Raw genomic sequence first — 14,589 nt, 5'->3', positions numbered from 1 at the left:
GATTAAAGGTTTTTTAATTCGTCTCCACTGTACCAAACATAACTTAACTACACAGCAGCTGGACAACACAAACATCCAAACAAATTAGAACAAACAACGGATGTCAACACAGCAAAAACAAATATGCTTAGGAATTAATTGATTACGATAAAAAATTACAGTAATATCAGAAAAACAATAAGATACAGTATCTATCAGAACAGAGAAATGTTGCCTTTTATATGGTTGACAATTCATTTGCGAGTCTCTTAGACTTTTGAAAATGAGACTGCTCTCTACATGGAGGATTGATAAATCCAAAAAACAAAGCCACGTGAAATGTGTGTGTAACTAACCGGCTCCTAAAACTTTCATTCTGTTTTCTCTGTCGTTAGTTTTTATCCACCATCTATGAAGATCATACTCCGTAGAGTTGGGTGGTGTTGTTCCGGACGGTGGAGAGGACCGTGGCCATGTCTTCTCCCTTCAGCAGGCTCAGCTCCTTCAGCGTATGGATGCCCATTCCAGGGTGAGAAAACCGGCAGACATCTTTCCTCACCTGTTATGAGAGACACATGCATCACAGGTATGTTGTCAAAATGTACGCCCCTGTTTGTTCATTTGTACCAGTGCTGTCAACAGCACATTACTGGCCAACACAAAAGGGGTTCATCCAAAAGCTTTGACAAATACATTGACATATATATGTATATTATGAAAATGACAACCAATAGTTCAAGACCTAAGGGACCAATAGCTGATGTTTTTATACCAATAAATCAATGTCTTCCCAGTTTTGTTGTCCATTCTTGACATTGTTAAGATGTCTCAGACAACATTTAGATCATTGGACACTAAAACCAAGACAAAAACTTTTTTAATGAGTTAGCTGCATTTTGCAGCAAAAACATCCTATACTTGTTTATGGGAACACTGAAGGACAAATGAATCCACGTAAAATTAAGATTTAAAAAACACGGATATCTGGTAACATTCATACACTGGTAAATAAATGCAAGAATCTATTACAAGGCTCGGATTGGTCTAAAACAAAAAGATCTTGCAGCTTCTCACAATTTCCATTAGCGCTGCAACTTAATTCTAAAAATGTTCTGAATTAATCAATTAGTCATTAAAAAAACTGTTGTTAAATATTCATAACAATCTCAATTCTGGATTGAACCATAAATTTGAGGTAAAAGACTAGTTTATAATTTTACTTTATAACTACAGTACTACTGCTTAAATGTCCCTTGTTATTTGCTGCAGTGACAGGCTGCAATTGTACACTAAAAAATATCATGCTCCGCAAAAAGTGTTCTCATATGAGCTGACATCGGCATCCCAGTCACTTTCGACTAAACTTGGCACAAAGTGACTTCAGCTGTAATCATAAAACAAATTTAGCCCGGATAAATGTGTAATAAGTTCCAGTTATTAACAAAAGTAAGAACTGGAAAAAAAGCCTAACATCCATTAATGATTTGGTATCCCTAATTTAAATGTACCTGTCTTGGCAGGAAATATGGTGCGTCTGTCTCCAGCACGATGCGGTTCAGAGGGATCTTGCGGACGGCATCTCTGGCCTCGGTGGCCTTGAAGTAGGTGATCAGGGCTGTGAATCCCACATACAGGTTGGGGAACTCTGTCAGGAAAGGCTCAATCACTGGATAACTGTTTGTGAAACAGTGCCTGGAAACACAAAAGTGAGAATGCAATTAAATGCATAACTTATTACTCTTTGAGGGTCCATAAAGTTCTAATCCTCAATATTCCAGTCTTAGTTGATTTAGCAAATATATACAAATAAATATACAAAATGACCAAAGTTACATTTTATGACGAACCACTACAATCAGAGCCAACCAAAGTCACAAATACATTGTGTTATTGTGACTGTTCGCTAAATAATTTCTATTAAATGGCTATTGCTTAAAAAAGCCAACCTAAATACTATCAAAAATGGGGTTCGATTTAATGATTATTTCAGGCATTGTAACTAAACCAAAAAGACAGGCAGGAAATATTTCTGAAAATTAGATGTAAAATGTGAATAATTCGACTGATGATTTTCCTCCCAAGACACCTGTGAATTTTGTATTCCCTCGGGACACACTTCTTCATGATTTCCAGCAGGTCATCATCTGCGTCCCTACAGTGGATCACCAGAGGCTTCTTCATCGCCACAGCGAGACGCAGCTGACGCTCAAACACCTTCACAGCAAAGCAGAGAAAAACAAAACACGGACAATGACATTACTTTACAATAAAATCATTGCATTCTGCACACAAAATATTCCACTTCCAAATGATGAAAGGCCATTTTAGTTTAAGATAAACAGTAACTTACTGGACTATAAAGTTGTATTCAAACAGGACTTTACCTCTTTTTGCTTGGAGTCGTTAGTGGAGTTTTTGTGGGAGTAGTCCAGGCCAATCTCACCAAATGCCACAGCTTTTGGATGCCGCATGGACATCAGTATATCGCGTTCCTGGACACTTGAGTAGTCTTTGGCAAAGTGGGGGTGGCACCCAAATGCCCCCCACACCATGTCTTCATCCAGCAAACCTTCCCACAGGGACTCCTTCACCATGACCCTTGGGTTGCAGAAGTTTGCAATACAGCCTCTGAACTCTGGAGGAAAGCTGCTTTGGTAGTGACTTCGAAAGCTGTTGAATGTCCCGCTGAAGCCAAGCTTTCCGTAGAGCATGTCTATATGGCAGTGTGTGTCTATGAAACCAACCTGATTGTCGAGGTAGGGGTAACTGGTCCGCAAGGGTTCAGCCCCAAGTGATAATCTTCTTTTAGGAGTGCCACCATGAGTAAAGGAGAAAGGGGGGTGGCGCATGGAAGAACCAGTATCCGACTGCCTGCGTGTGGTCGCTGGCTTCAAGTGAGTGTTCAATACTCTTTTTGAGTGTAGTGGCAGCGCAAAGGGGTCCCTATAGGCCATATTGTTGGAGAAGAAGGAATTCTCAGTCTCAACTCTGGATGCATGTGATCGGGCCAGGTTTGTTGGGTGGGGCTGCTTTGATGAGACAAGAACGCTCCTCTGTGACCGTGAGAAGGGCATCTCCTTTTCCACTGCCTGGACGACTCCAGTGGTTTGATTGGGGGATGAAACACTGTAAGAGGGAGTTGTAGCTCCCTGGGTATGAACTGAAGGACTTCTCCAGTGTTGGCTGTCGAAAGGGCCTTTCTGGTGACTCGTGAAACAAGACGGAGAATCAAGTATATACTCCAGGGTAGGGAGGTCGGCGTCACAGCAACTGGCTTCTGGTCTACTTTCTGAAGCAAATGATTGGACTTGAGAGGTTGTTTCCAAAAGCACAGAGTTTGGAGAATCAAACGTCTTGGGTGAATCCTCTCCTTTTAGCACAGCACTCTGAAAAACATAAACAAATAGTGAAAAGATATGTCAAAAAAACATCTCCCATTCGCTTTTTATCCTCAATAGCTGGATGCTTTTTTTGTGATCACTTTATTTTGAGGACGTAAATTGTACAAATGTTTTGGTTTCCACAAAACTACAACAAAAAAAATAGATTTCTAGTCGTTAACTTACCCTTCCGTCTGTTTTTAGCTCTGAGCTGTCTTCTTTGGGTTTATTGTCCTCAAAAACCTGAAGAGGGGAGCGCTGTTCTTCCAGGACTGTGTCGCTGTCCTCAGATCTGTTCTCACCTTTTAGCGAGGAACACTTAATATCAGTGTTTGCTCTGTCAAGTGTCGCTGCACTGGGTGCTTCAGTCTTCACCGGTGAAGACACAAATGGCAAAGTCCCGGGGATACAAGTAGGGCTGCCTCTTGCTCTCAGGCTGCCAATGGCTGCGACCACTGCCTTCCTGTAGATGGCCTGTGATACCTCCTCAGGTGTCCTCTGTTTCTTTTTGATGATGAAAGATTGAGGTGGAGGGGATGTTTCCTCCTGGCTCTCTTCTGATTCCAGCTGCCTGGATGAGTTGTCCATTGGTTTCTCCTGATAGTTATGGTGCAAATGTACAAATAAATCAGTAATTTCTTTACAAGAACTGAACATCATGCAATAAATAGCACATTTGAAACTCTATCTCTGATAAAACGCTTTAGATGTACCATTAAAAAGATGGGCAGAGCAAGATTTTAGGTAAATACTTACATCTGAAGTTATGAAATTTTCGTTATTTTTCCTGGAAAGCTTCCTCAGCTTAATTTTGCCTAAAGATGGCGTGCTTTCACCGAGCACTCCTGCTTTTCTCTTTGGAGTGTCCAGACTCAGTGCTCCAAGGCCATCAGGTCCTGGAGAGTCACTGAGAGGCAAAGATTTTGAATCTTCAATCGGCGAGTTATTCCAGCTAGAGGGTGTGCCTAAGTCAGCATCTCTCTCCTGAAGGTTTGTTGGTGAGGTGATTGAAGTCCGGAGCCAATTAAACTTCAACTTCTTTCTGCTGCTGCTGTCCATGTCAGAGATTTCTAATCCAATTCAGAGATAGAAAAGGAATAAACAGATCTGTATTAACATTCAGTGCACAATGCAAGAAAACATGAAAACATGAGAGCATAACTGTTCAAATACTCAAGTTTAAAAAGGCGATATTAATTGCCCCTTAAATAACAGGATATGCTCATCTGGTGATCAATTTAGTTAGTAGTTGAGCTGCAAAGATTAGTCGACTAATCGATTAGTAGATCAACAGAAAAATAATCACCAAGTATTAATCATTGATTTACAGTTAAAATTAATTTTAAATGCAAAAGTGTATATTTATGTTTTATCTTAAAGGGACCATATACAGTTAAAACAAAAATGGCACCATTTGATGCACTTTACCAGATTTAAGTTTAAAGTCAATTTGCATCTGTGGTCCCTTAGCAGGTCAAAACAAAGAAAGCATTAAAACATAACAGTACAGAGTTAAACCAAAATACAAAGTTTTACAAAAAAAAAAAAAAAAAAAAAAAGCACACGACATGCAATTCAAAGCTGCACACAAAGCACGTCACAAATGAATGCTTGTCAGATAAAAGCATTTAAGCTTACTAAAGTTTTATATCATATTATACTTAATATCTTTGGGTTTGTGCTGACAAAACAAGACATTAATGGATATCCCCTTAGACTTTGAGAAACTGAGATGGAAAGTTAAATCGCTATTAAAAAAATAAATACTGTTAGTTGCACCCCTAGTTAGTAGACAAAGACCTAAACTATGGCCAGACTAATTCAGCATGTTCTTTGAAATAGTATTTTTTTTTCCCTTAGAAGTTATAATACAGAAGTCTAGACTTCTGTATTTTCTTTTAAACATCAGCTAAAAACCCATCTTTTTAAACTGGCTTTGAAATGACTGATAGTTTAACTCTCCTATATATTATTTTACTGCATCATTTTAGCTATTGTCTCTTATGTCCTATATCAAAGCATTTTGTAACCACTTTTGCTATTCAAATTAAGTTATAAACCTTTTTATGTATATATATATATATATATATATATATATATATATATATATATATATATATATATAGGTGGATCAGTTTTTTACGATGTTGGCATAGGTGGTACCAGGATGGGTACCCAACTGGGCAAAGCGGAGCAGGTGACTCCCCCAGTTCCCAACTTTGAATGGAAATATGTGCACCACAGGTAGTATTGGGATAATGTACACAAGGGAGAGTGTTGCTGTTACCATATAAATAAACAATGGGGATTTAAATAAAAGATAATGTTCACAATAGGAGCCCAGCAGCTCCACCTACCTCCACTACGAGGTACTGCAGGAAACCAATCAATGAACTGGTGCCGAGTAGTCATGGGTTACCAATCCTTAAACTAGTCAAACTCTGATACACATTGTGTCTAATTGTGTTTTAAATTGCTAATTGTGAAATTACTGAAATCTAAAAAATATGTTGCAGCACATCATTGCCACCATTTTTCTTTGTAGCCATCATTAACTAACTACACCTGGTGGGACCATTCATTCTAGCTGGTGATCGGGTTGTTCCTCCTGTCAACAGTTAGAATAGAGTTTGGGGGATTTTCTGCAGCTGTGTGGCTTGACCAGAAAAAGAAGACCAAACTTTAGTCATGCTGAGATGTTGGTAATAAACCCAACAATCATCCAGCACCAAGCCAATTAACTGTCAGCTAACATAGACGAGCTAATTCACGTGTTGATTCAAACTGCGACTCTTAAAGTACCTTAAAGTAGCATTACCTTACCCTTCTTCATCACATACGTACATGTATCCGGCGGGGTAACGTTGAGGAGGTGTTGGTTACCTTCTCGGGTCGGCCCAGCGGGTTGACACAGTCACGCGTCACTTTATCCGCGTCGCTTCAGTCGGCCGATCTCCACCGGAAGCTTTCACGATTTATTGCTTACAACGTTTCTGAACAAAAACTAAATATGAAAACGCTTCGTTGGCGTGTTAAATATTGGACTCAATTAAAACGTTTGCGTTTAAATCAACCGCTAGATGGTGGTAAAGTTTTGTTTTGGACTGTTTGGTTTAAATGCTGCGGATTACTCAACTTCACGCGAGATCATTCAACCAACGAGATTTGACCAATAACCGCGAAACCAGGTGATTTGGCATTTGGTTGCTCAGAGCACCACACAAAGCAGAATAATTGTATTTTTAGAGCCAAATTTATGTTGTTTCCAAGTGCTTGCATAACTTGAAACTCTAAAAGGAAGACAAGGTTTTAAATACTGAAAAAAATGATATGTGGGATATACAGTATGGCCTACTGTATATTAAATCATATGCAATCATAGGTTTTACTTTTAAGGGTTTTTAATGAATCATGACAGAGGGTTACATACATACAACATTTTAGACAGTGACCCTTTGTTAGACTTTTGGTAATCCCAGAGAAGTCTTGTAGGCACCAAAGCTGTATCCTTTACCTATAAAGAAGGAATGAAGACGCATCAGTCATTTTAGCTGAGTAGATTAATCATGATGGGAAGTGACAGTAGTTATTCTAAAAGACACCGCTGTTTCTCTTAAAAATGCTGCTTGTGATAGAAGCGTTTACATACCTTTTATTAAATACAGAAAGTTCTGATTTCTGTTTACTCAATCCACTGTATAGTAAACCAACATAAAATGAAGTAGCTCAGTGCTTACATGCTGAGCCCTTCTTTTCAATGAACCAGTAGCAGAAGCCTCTCCTGGCACGGTCGTTGAACTCATTCCTGAATTGGGCCATGTTTTGAGGTGAGTTTTTTGCTGTGTTTTGATGCACACCTAGAGGAAATAAACATAAAAGTGAAACAGCAAATAATAAATAATAAAAAAAGACATATGTTTAAATGACTTATGTCACTTTGGGACCTACTGTATGCTTGCACCATGGAGGATCCAGGATCATTATATGTAGTTTCAGCCAGGGGCAGCGGAGGTAACAGGCTGTTGGGGGTACGGTTTAGATCACCTTCATGTGATTCACAAATGGGTCATGTAATAAAGCCAAATTAGAGACACATTTTCCTATGAACAAAACTCTGTGCCCCTTCTGTACTATACAAAGTGCTCTCCTTGTCACCTCCCAATTTGATATCTGTTAAAAAGGATAAGTTTCCCAAACCTCTGTTCTTCAACAAGGCAGCTGGAATGGATGACAGATAAACAGGAACCTATAGGTGGAAAAAACTGTTTATAGTATCACAAGAAAAATATTAAGTATGTTTTTGTTATTAATCATTAGTGTCATTAGATTGAATATCATTCTGTTAGTAGAGGAGTTTGTTTTAATTGTTCTTACCATTGTTTTCATTTTGCTCCAGTGGTCTGTCTGGACATGTGGAAACATGACTGGGTGATTCCTTGGCCAGAAAGTCATGCTGGTGAGGAAAATCGAAGCATCATGAATGTAAGTTACCGTCTATTCCTTCTCCAACAAAATGACAACATGCAAAACACGGCTGCAAAGCAAAACATGTCCATGACGGACACAGAGGAAGCTCTCTGACGACCAAGTTCTTACTTCTCTGCCCTGAAACAACATGAATCCCATGTTTTTTTATTTCCCCCTGCCTGCATGTTCCTGATATTCCTACAGCCAGCTCACCTCAACTCACACAAACAAAGAAGGGTTGTGTTACTTTGTTGCTTAGCAACACATTTGGTAACAGTATCCCTGCTGTGGTTAACTGCAGGGATTATACCAAATTTGATATATTACAGATCAGTAAACTTACTTGCACTTGACAGCACTGAATAAATCTGATTAATCATTAAAAAGCACTCCCATTAATTAAATACACACTGCTGTACGATTTAAAGTAATATTTTCTTGTGTGTTGTCAAAACAAACAATAATGTATGTGCACTTTCTTTTATTAAGTACTCAAAGTGAGTGGTTTCGTCATTTCGTCAGACTTACCAGTTAAACAAACAACAATGTAAATCTCCACCAACATTACATCTACTTAAAGTCAGAGAAAATACATAGAGAAATGAAGTCTTAATTTTATAATTTTTGTTTTATGACCTTGTGTTCAAAATGTAATAGTTCATTATCAATCTAACTGCGTGCTTAAGATACCTAGCTTCACCAAGTCTTCACAGCTTTCAACCAGTAAGAAATATATCCTTTATTTATTTATTACACAAATAAACAATGAAGGTCTTTGAGATACAGTAGCAATGTATGTATTTAAAACAGGTGACCGAGGAACAAAATAATCAAAGAATTACAAAGTAGACAAAAAAAAGGTATAAATCCTCACTCACAGTGTTTCACAGCCTAGTCTTAATAACGTAAAGACAAGGTAAATTATTTAGTTTTTCAGCTGCAAGACAAAAAATTTGAAGAGATTCTGCCAATTTATGGTGGAAGCTATATTCTGACGAAAACTCCACATTTACCAGAACAGGCCATCTTTGTCCAAACTTAAAGTGCCAAAGCCAAAGCTCTCTGATGACTACTGAACAGTTCAGTCTTGGTTTAACTTCAGGTAGGATAACAAAGTAGGATGTTCTTCAAGGGGAGATGTGCAGTGGATACGTTTAGATCACCTTATCTCAGGCATATTCAATAAGAATATTAACAACACATATCTCTGAGTTCCTATCTAACTGTCCTTTATAAATTGGGAGATTTATCACAGAAGATCAATTATAACACTCTATGCATGACAAACAAAAATAGCTCTGTCTTGTGTGTATTGATCAAATAGGATTACTATTTGATACTAATGACAGAACTTGGCTATATATGACAAAATAAAGTAGAGAGTAAGATGATCAGAGAGGCATCAATGGCTAAAATGTCCCCATTTTCTAGTGGCCTTTTAAGTATAAACATGGAAATCCTTAAATACAATTTTAGAGGACAAACAATACATTTTGATTGAATATGCTGCCATCACATTATATACAATCTCCTCTTCCAAAAAGGTAAATGTTAGGTAGAGGGTTTTTTTCTGCAGAGGAAGGCATTTGCCAAAACCAATGTGTGAATATAACAAGCAGCAGATCATCACTTGCAGGAAATGTAAGACCTCTGGGGAAGTTTTCATAACCGCTGCTCACTCGCCAAAAAAGTAACTAACATGTTTCTTAAATTTCATGAATTCTGGCTTCTTTGCTTTCTAATAGTTTGGAATATAATATTGTTGTCCATACATGGCCATTATCCATCCAGTTTCATGCCTCATTCCTCCTGGCATTGGATCCTCTCCAGCAGATGCTGCTCTACACGCTGGTTCATGCGGTGGAGATCTTTCAATACACTGGGCTGATCTTCTAACTCTTCGTGGAGACATCGAGCTATTTCCAACCTCCTGTAGTCTTCCGCTCGTACCAGACGCCGAATTACCTGCAGAGCACGATCCTTGAGGCTGTAAACTGTGTAAAACAAACAAACAAGTGTTTGTCAAATGTGGAGAACTTGTTAGGCAGGGACAATCTTTCCTTCAAACTGCAACAACAATTTATACCAGTGTATATATAGCTCTGTTTTACTGCTGGATTTTCAAATATTTCTAAAAAAAAGAATGAAGGAAAAGGTGCAATGTGAAAATCCCTGCAAAACCGCTGAAACCCACTTACAACAAGATCTATGGATTATCCGATGTGTGTTTCTGTAAAGAAATTGAAGGGTTTTTTGTGTCATTTTGTGATCCTTTGAGCACCGCAAGCCAAGGACATTCACCTTCTTCTTTTTTTGCAATGTGGTAAAAGTATCGGAAAAAGAGATCTTAGAAACCCTTCCAAATGATGCCGAAACTACCTGCATGACATGATAACACTAAAGGCTAATGGAAAACTATGAGCACTATTCTGTAATTTGTCCGTTTGACTGTTTGCAGCACCGAATCAACAGCAGACAAACAGCCTTTGAAATGCACAAATGGGATTTATTCTGGAATTTACTATCAAGCTAAGTGTGCTTAGACATGGTATATAGTGAATGTATCACTGTATTTAATCTTGGTTGTATTTCTGTCAGTAGTATTGAGTTACATATGATGATAATGGCTTAAATGTTAAATAATATGGCTAATCTTACCTGGTAAAGTGATATCAGCATTTCTACCCTCTGCTGGTTTAGGAAGAAACAGTTCTTTGCCGTTCACCCTCAGTGGCTCATCAGACTCTGCATCTCTGAACATCCATGGGTGACCTGGGAAAACCATCCATAAAACATATTTTAAAATTAGTGTGTATTACTCTGCCCACAAGTGATACTTTACCATCGCACTGGCAACTCACATACTTAACTGCAAATCAAAGCAAGCTTAGAACGCAATATCATCAGGTCACTTTTTGGCTAGTCTGCAGTGACACTTACATTTTTCTTCAACATTCAATTGAGTTTTTAATGGAAAGTGAGGTTTACAGCTGTGTCAGAATAAGAAAATGTCCCCATGTCTCAGTGAAATAACAGCTGTCACAACATCCTGGGATGAAAGCATGAGCTGCAGCGAGTGAGATACTTTTTCATGTCCACAAGTAATTTAAAATATTATAGAAAGAACATGATAGCCTTTTTTTTGTAAATGCAATCAACATGCTGCCCCTGGATGACTTCTCACTAAAGGAAACAGTGGCAAGCATATTCACTCAAGCACTGTACAAAGTAACATTTCGAGATACTTGTACTTTATTTGAATATTTCTATTTGCTCAATTAATCTACTCCACTCCAGTTCTGGGGGAAAGATTGTACTCTTTACTCCACTACACGTATCTGACAACTTTAGTTACTAATCTTGGTGAGTTTTCTGATTAATAATACAAAATAAATGATGACGTATTATTATGCAGGATTCTGAAAAGGGTTATTCTGCATAATGAGAACTTACTTACTTTTGGTACTTTAAATAACGATGCTAACACTTTTGTACTTTAAGTAAAAGATCTGAGTACTTGGAAATGTAGCTCAGATCTGAGACAAGTAGTAACACCCAAACCATAAGTAACGGTGGCTTGTAATAGAAGCTGCCTTACCGATGAATGTGGCCATTTCTCGACCCGTCCCTGGCTGTAAATCCACGTATGCCCGAGGTTCCCCGCGGTAATCTATCCATAGTGGTCGTACCACACGGGGACTGAGGTTACGAAACACAGAGCTAATGGGTATTTGACTGTTCAGGGATCGAACCAGCGGCAGAGACTGCTCTCCCTCTTGAGGCATCGGTGCTGGTGGCTTAATAACACTTAAATGTGAGCGCAGTGAGAATGGCTGTTTAGCTAATGCTAGCTAGCGGTCAGGAAGCTAGCCATGAATGTTGCCCGTTGTCGACATGGAGATGTGTCAGTCACTCAGTCCGTCCACGTAGATTACATCGTTTACAAACAAGGATTACGAGCAGCTATTTCAGTCACACTACAGCGGGAGGGCCGTCTACTGTCACGTCTTCTCAATCTCAACTAGCTAGCTTAGTTACTTTGTTTACATTCCCTCTTCCGGTCGAGACGCCTGGGACTTCAAGCTGTTCTGCGCTGTGATTGGTCGAGAGTCTTGATGACGTGTTGAGCTCACGTAGGCTGCTCTTTTTGCGCTATACTGTTAAACAGAGAGAAGCAAGAAAAGGAAGTACAATCTTAAAGTAAATACATCATAAACTAATGTTAAACTACCACACTCCTTAAAGGTGATTGTTTGTGGTCTCATTTCAAATGCAGAGCAGGTTTCTCTGCAGCAAGAATTCCGCATCACTGCCTCAATGACAGCAGTGTAATTTATAGTACATTTACTCTAGTACTGTCCAATGTTTAGTTAGTAATCTTTAGTTGTACTTTATTTGAGTATTTCTATATCTGCTACTCAAGCAGGCCTTATTTTATTGCAACACTTGAATTTCCCCCATGGGGATCAATAAAGGAATATAATAATAATTTCAGAGGCATATAATGTACTTCTACCCCATTTTCTACTTTGCAAACGAGGATCGTACAAAACATATGAGCGATTTACCGAGCTAGATGACATGTTTAGATTATTCAGCCCAACATGAGCCTACATAAAGCGGTTAAAATGATCTCCGCCTCTATCAGTTACAGTATTAAATGCTGCTTACACGTGTATGCATCAGGCTGTAATATTATTCCAATAGGCTTATAAAATGTGTAATAATAAACACTGACTGAGCTTATTTAGTATAATGAATACTTGTATTTGTAATGTTTTGCTCATAATATCTATGTACTTAAAAAAAAAATCACTGTTAATGTTTAATAAATCGTATTATTATAGTCCTAGTATAGTATTAAGCAATGAAGTTGGCAAAAATGAAGGGTAGGATAAGTGTCTAACTAAACTTGACGCGCTGCTGAAACACAATCATCTCAAAGTATATTAATTAGCTTTTCTGGATCTTATAATCTTTGTATTAATTCAATTTTGTGCACAAACACTATTAACATAGTTACAGGCTTTATTTTTGTAACATGTAGCCCTAATAAAACGTATGTGTCTGGTAATCACAGTACTGAATTAATAATTCATTAATTCAGTATTCAGAATTATAATAATTATAAACTCCACCCAGTTTTATCCTCACATAAAAACACAAGGGCACAGCTGTACAAGACCACCCTCCTCCCTGAGATTGCAATCTGAGCTCGACCACGACTCGGAGTACCTCACCTCCGTCACTATTTGAAAAACATATACATAAAGGTATGTAGAAATACTTGCTAAATGCCTTGCTGAAAAGTTTAACAAGAGATTTTTAAGAAACGAAAACAATTTCTTCAAAATAAAATACACAGTTACACATTTTTGGGGGATTAATTTTGTTTTGGAGAAATACGAGTTTCAACACTGCCTGTTATTTTCCCCACCAGCCTGTTTCTCTGCTAGTTGGCAAGTCTGAACTTTTTCACGACACAATCACAATGTGTCCTCAGAATGGCAGTAACTTTTCGGAGGACGTGCTGAGAGATGAGAGTTTGGCCAAGCTGGAGATCACGCTCCTCAGTGTCATCTTTATCAGCGCCGCCGTCCTCAACACCTCCCTGCTGCTCGTCCTCTGGAGGCAGCGCAAACAGATGTCCAGGATGCGCGTCTTCGTCTTCCACCTGTGCCTGGCGGATCTGGTGGTCGCTTTCTTCCAGGTGTGCCCGCAGCTCATGTGGGACATCACAGACAGATTCGTGGGACCAGACCTGGTGTGCCGCCTGGTGAAGTACCTTCAAGTTCTCGGCATGTTTTCATCCACTTACATGATCGTGGTGATGACAGTCGACAGATACCAAGCTGTCTGCAACCCGATGGTGAAATTCCAGCGGAAAAGCACGAGGCTTAACATCCCTGTGCTCATGGCATGGGGGGTTTCTCTGCTGGGCAGCTTGCCACAGGTTTTTATTTTCTCTCAGGTCGAGGTTGCACCTGGTGTGTTTGACTGCTGGGCCAAATTCATCCAGCCGTGGGGGCTGCAGACTTACATAACCTGGACCACTCTAGTCATTTTTATTTTACCTGTCATTACTGTTGTTTTTTGTCAAGTGCGCATCTGCCGAGCCATCCAGATCAACCTCTATCAAAAGACTCAACAGCAGGGCAAAGTGGGTCTCCGTCTGCCATCCAGAGCCAGCGGTGTGGCCGGAATGTCCAAGGCCAGGGTGAAAACGCTGAAGATGACAGTGGTTATCGTGCTGGCTTATATTGTCTGCTGGGCACCCTTTTTCACTGTCCAGCTCTGGTCCGCCTGGGACACGAATGCGCCCAAAGAAAGTAAGTCATTAAGTGTTCTTTCTGGCTGGTGCCAAGTTTGATACGGTTATATTTGATCAATTTACTCTAATAGATCTTATTCTACTTTTCATAAACGTGACCAGTAATTAGGTTGTATTAAAGTTATCCAAAAAAGTGCGTATTTACGCAAAAAAAAAAAAAAACACTAAGATATTTAGAGATGGAAGAGGACCTTTGCAAACACATGACGCTTTTTCATTCCAGCTGCGACGTTCACAGTCCTGATGTTGCTGGCCAGTCTGAACAGCTGCGCCAATCCCTGCATTTATCTTCTGTTCAGCGGTCAGTTTCCTCAGAGGCTTGTGAAACTTCTGTGGCCGCGGCACCCCAACGGTAAATATTCAATCCATGAAGAGGCGCCGCTGGTCAGCACGTTGTACGTGAGTTTCAAAAGTGTGTACGAGTCCAAATGA

The 14,589-nt window shown here is 39.2% G+C and overlaps 3 protein-coding genes across 6 annotated transcripts; 1 reads left to right on the top strand and 2 right to left on the bottom strand.

The window, feature by feature from the left end:
- Window positions 1-2: 2 nt before the first annotated feature.
- Window positions 3-6,504, bottom strand: tatdn2 (TatD DNase domain containing 2). 4 transcript variants are annotated; one of them, XM_054617317.1, is made up of 7 exons: window positions 6,243-6,504; window positions 4,116-4,429; window positions 3,546-3,956; window positions 2,364-3,365; window positions 2,066-2,193; window positions 1,488-1,671; window positions 3-538 (listed from the first exon to the last, which is right to left on the bottom strand). In XM_054617317.1, the coding sequence occupies exons 2-7, from the start codon at window positions 4,416-4,418 to the stop codon at window positions 398-400; spliced, it is 2,169 nt and encodes a 722-aa protein (XP_054473292.1). In that variant the 5' UTR covers window positions 4,419-4,429; window positions 6,243-6,504; the 3' UTR covers window positions 3-397. The 4 variants fall into 4 exon arrangements, with proteins under 4 accessions (XP_054473292.1, XP_054473289.1, XP_054473288.1 ...); XM_054617314.1 differs by having other exon boundaries at window positions 6,178-6,503; XM_054617313.1 differs by having other exon boundaries at window positions 6,183-6,503.
- A 1,829-nt stretch (window positions 6,505-8,333) lies between these two features.
- Window positions 8,334-11,913, bottom strand: vhl (von Hippel-Lindau tumor suppressor). Its single transcript, XM_054617295.1, has 3 exons — window positions 11,425-11,913; window positions 10,485-10,598; window positions 8,334-9,820 (listed from the first exon to the last, which is right to left on the bottom strand). Exons 1-3 carry the CDS (start codon window positions 11,609-11,611, stop codon window positions 9,627-9,629), a joined length of 495 nt encoding a protein of 164 aa, XP_054473270.1. The 5' UTR covers window positions 11,612-11,913; the 3' UTR covers window positions 8,334-9,626.
- Window positions 11,914-13,317: 1,404 nt separating this feature from the next.
- LOC129105648 (vasopressin V2 receptor-like) lies at window positions 13,318-14,589 on the top strand. The gene is made up of 2 exons (XM_054616793.1): window positions 13,318-14,155; window positions 14,381-14,589. Exons 1-2 carry the CDS (start codon window positions 13,318-13,320, stop codon window positions 14,587-14,589), a joined length of 1,047 nt encoding a protein of 348 aa, XP_054472768.1.

The sequence above is a fragment of the Anoplopoma fimbria genome, chromosome 17, assembly GCF_027596085.1.
Source record: "Anoplopoma fimbria isolate UVic2021 breed Golden Eagle Sablefish chromosome 17, Afim_UVic_2022, whole genome shotgun sequence".
Lineage (NCBI taxonomy): Eukaryota > Metazoa > Chordata > Actinopteri > Perciformes > Anoplopomatidae > Anoplopoma > Anoplopoma fimbria.
This window is presented reverse-complemented; position numbering and strand designations above follow the sequence as displayed.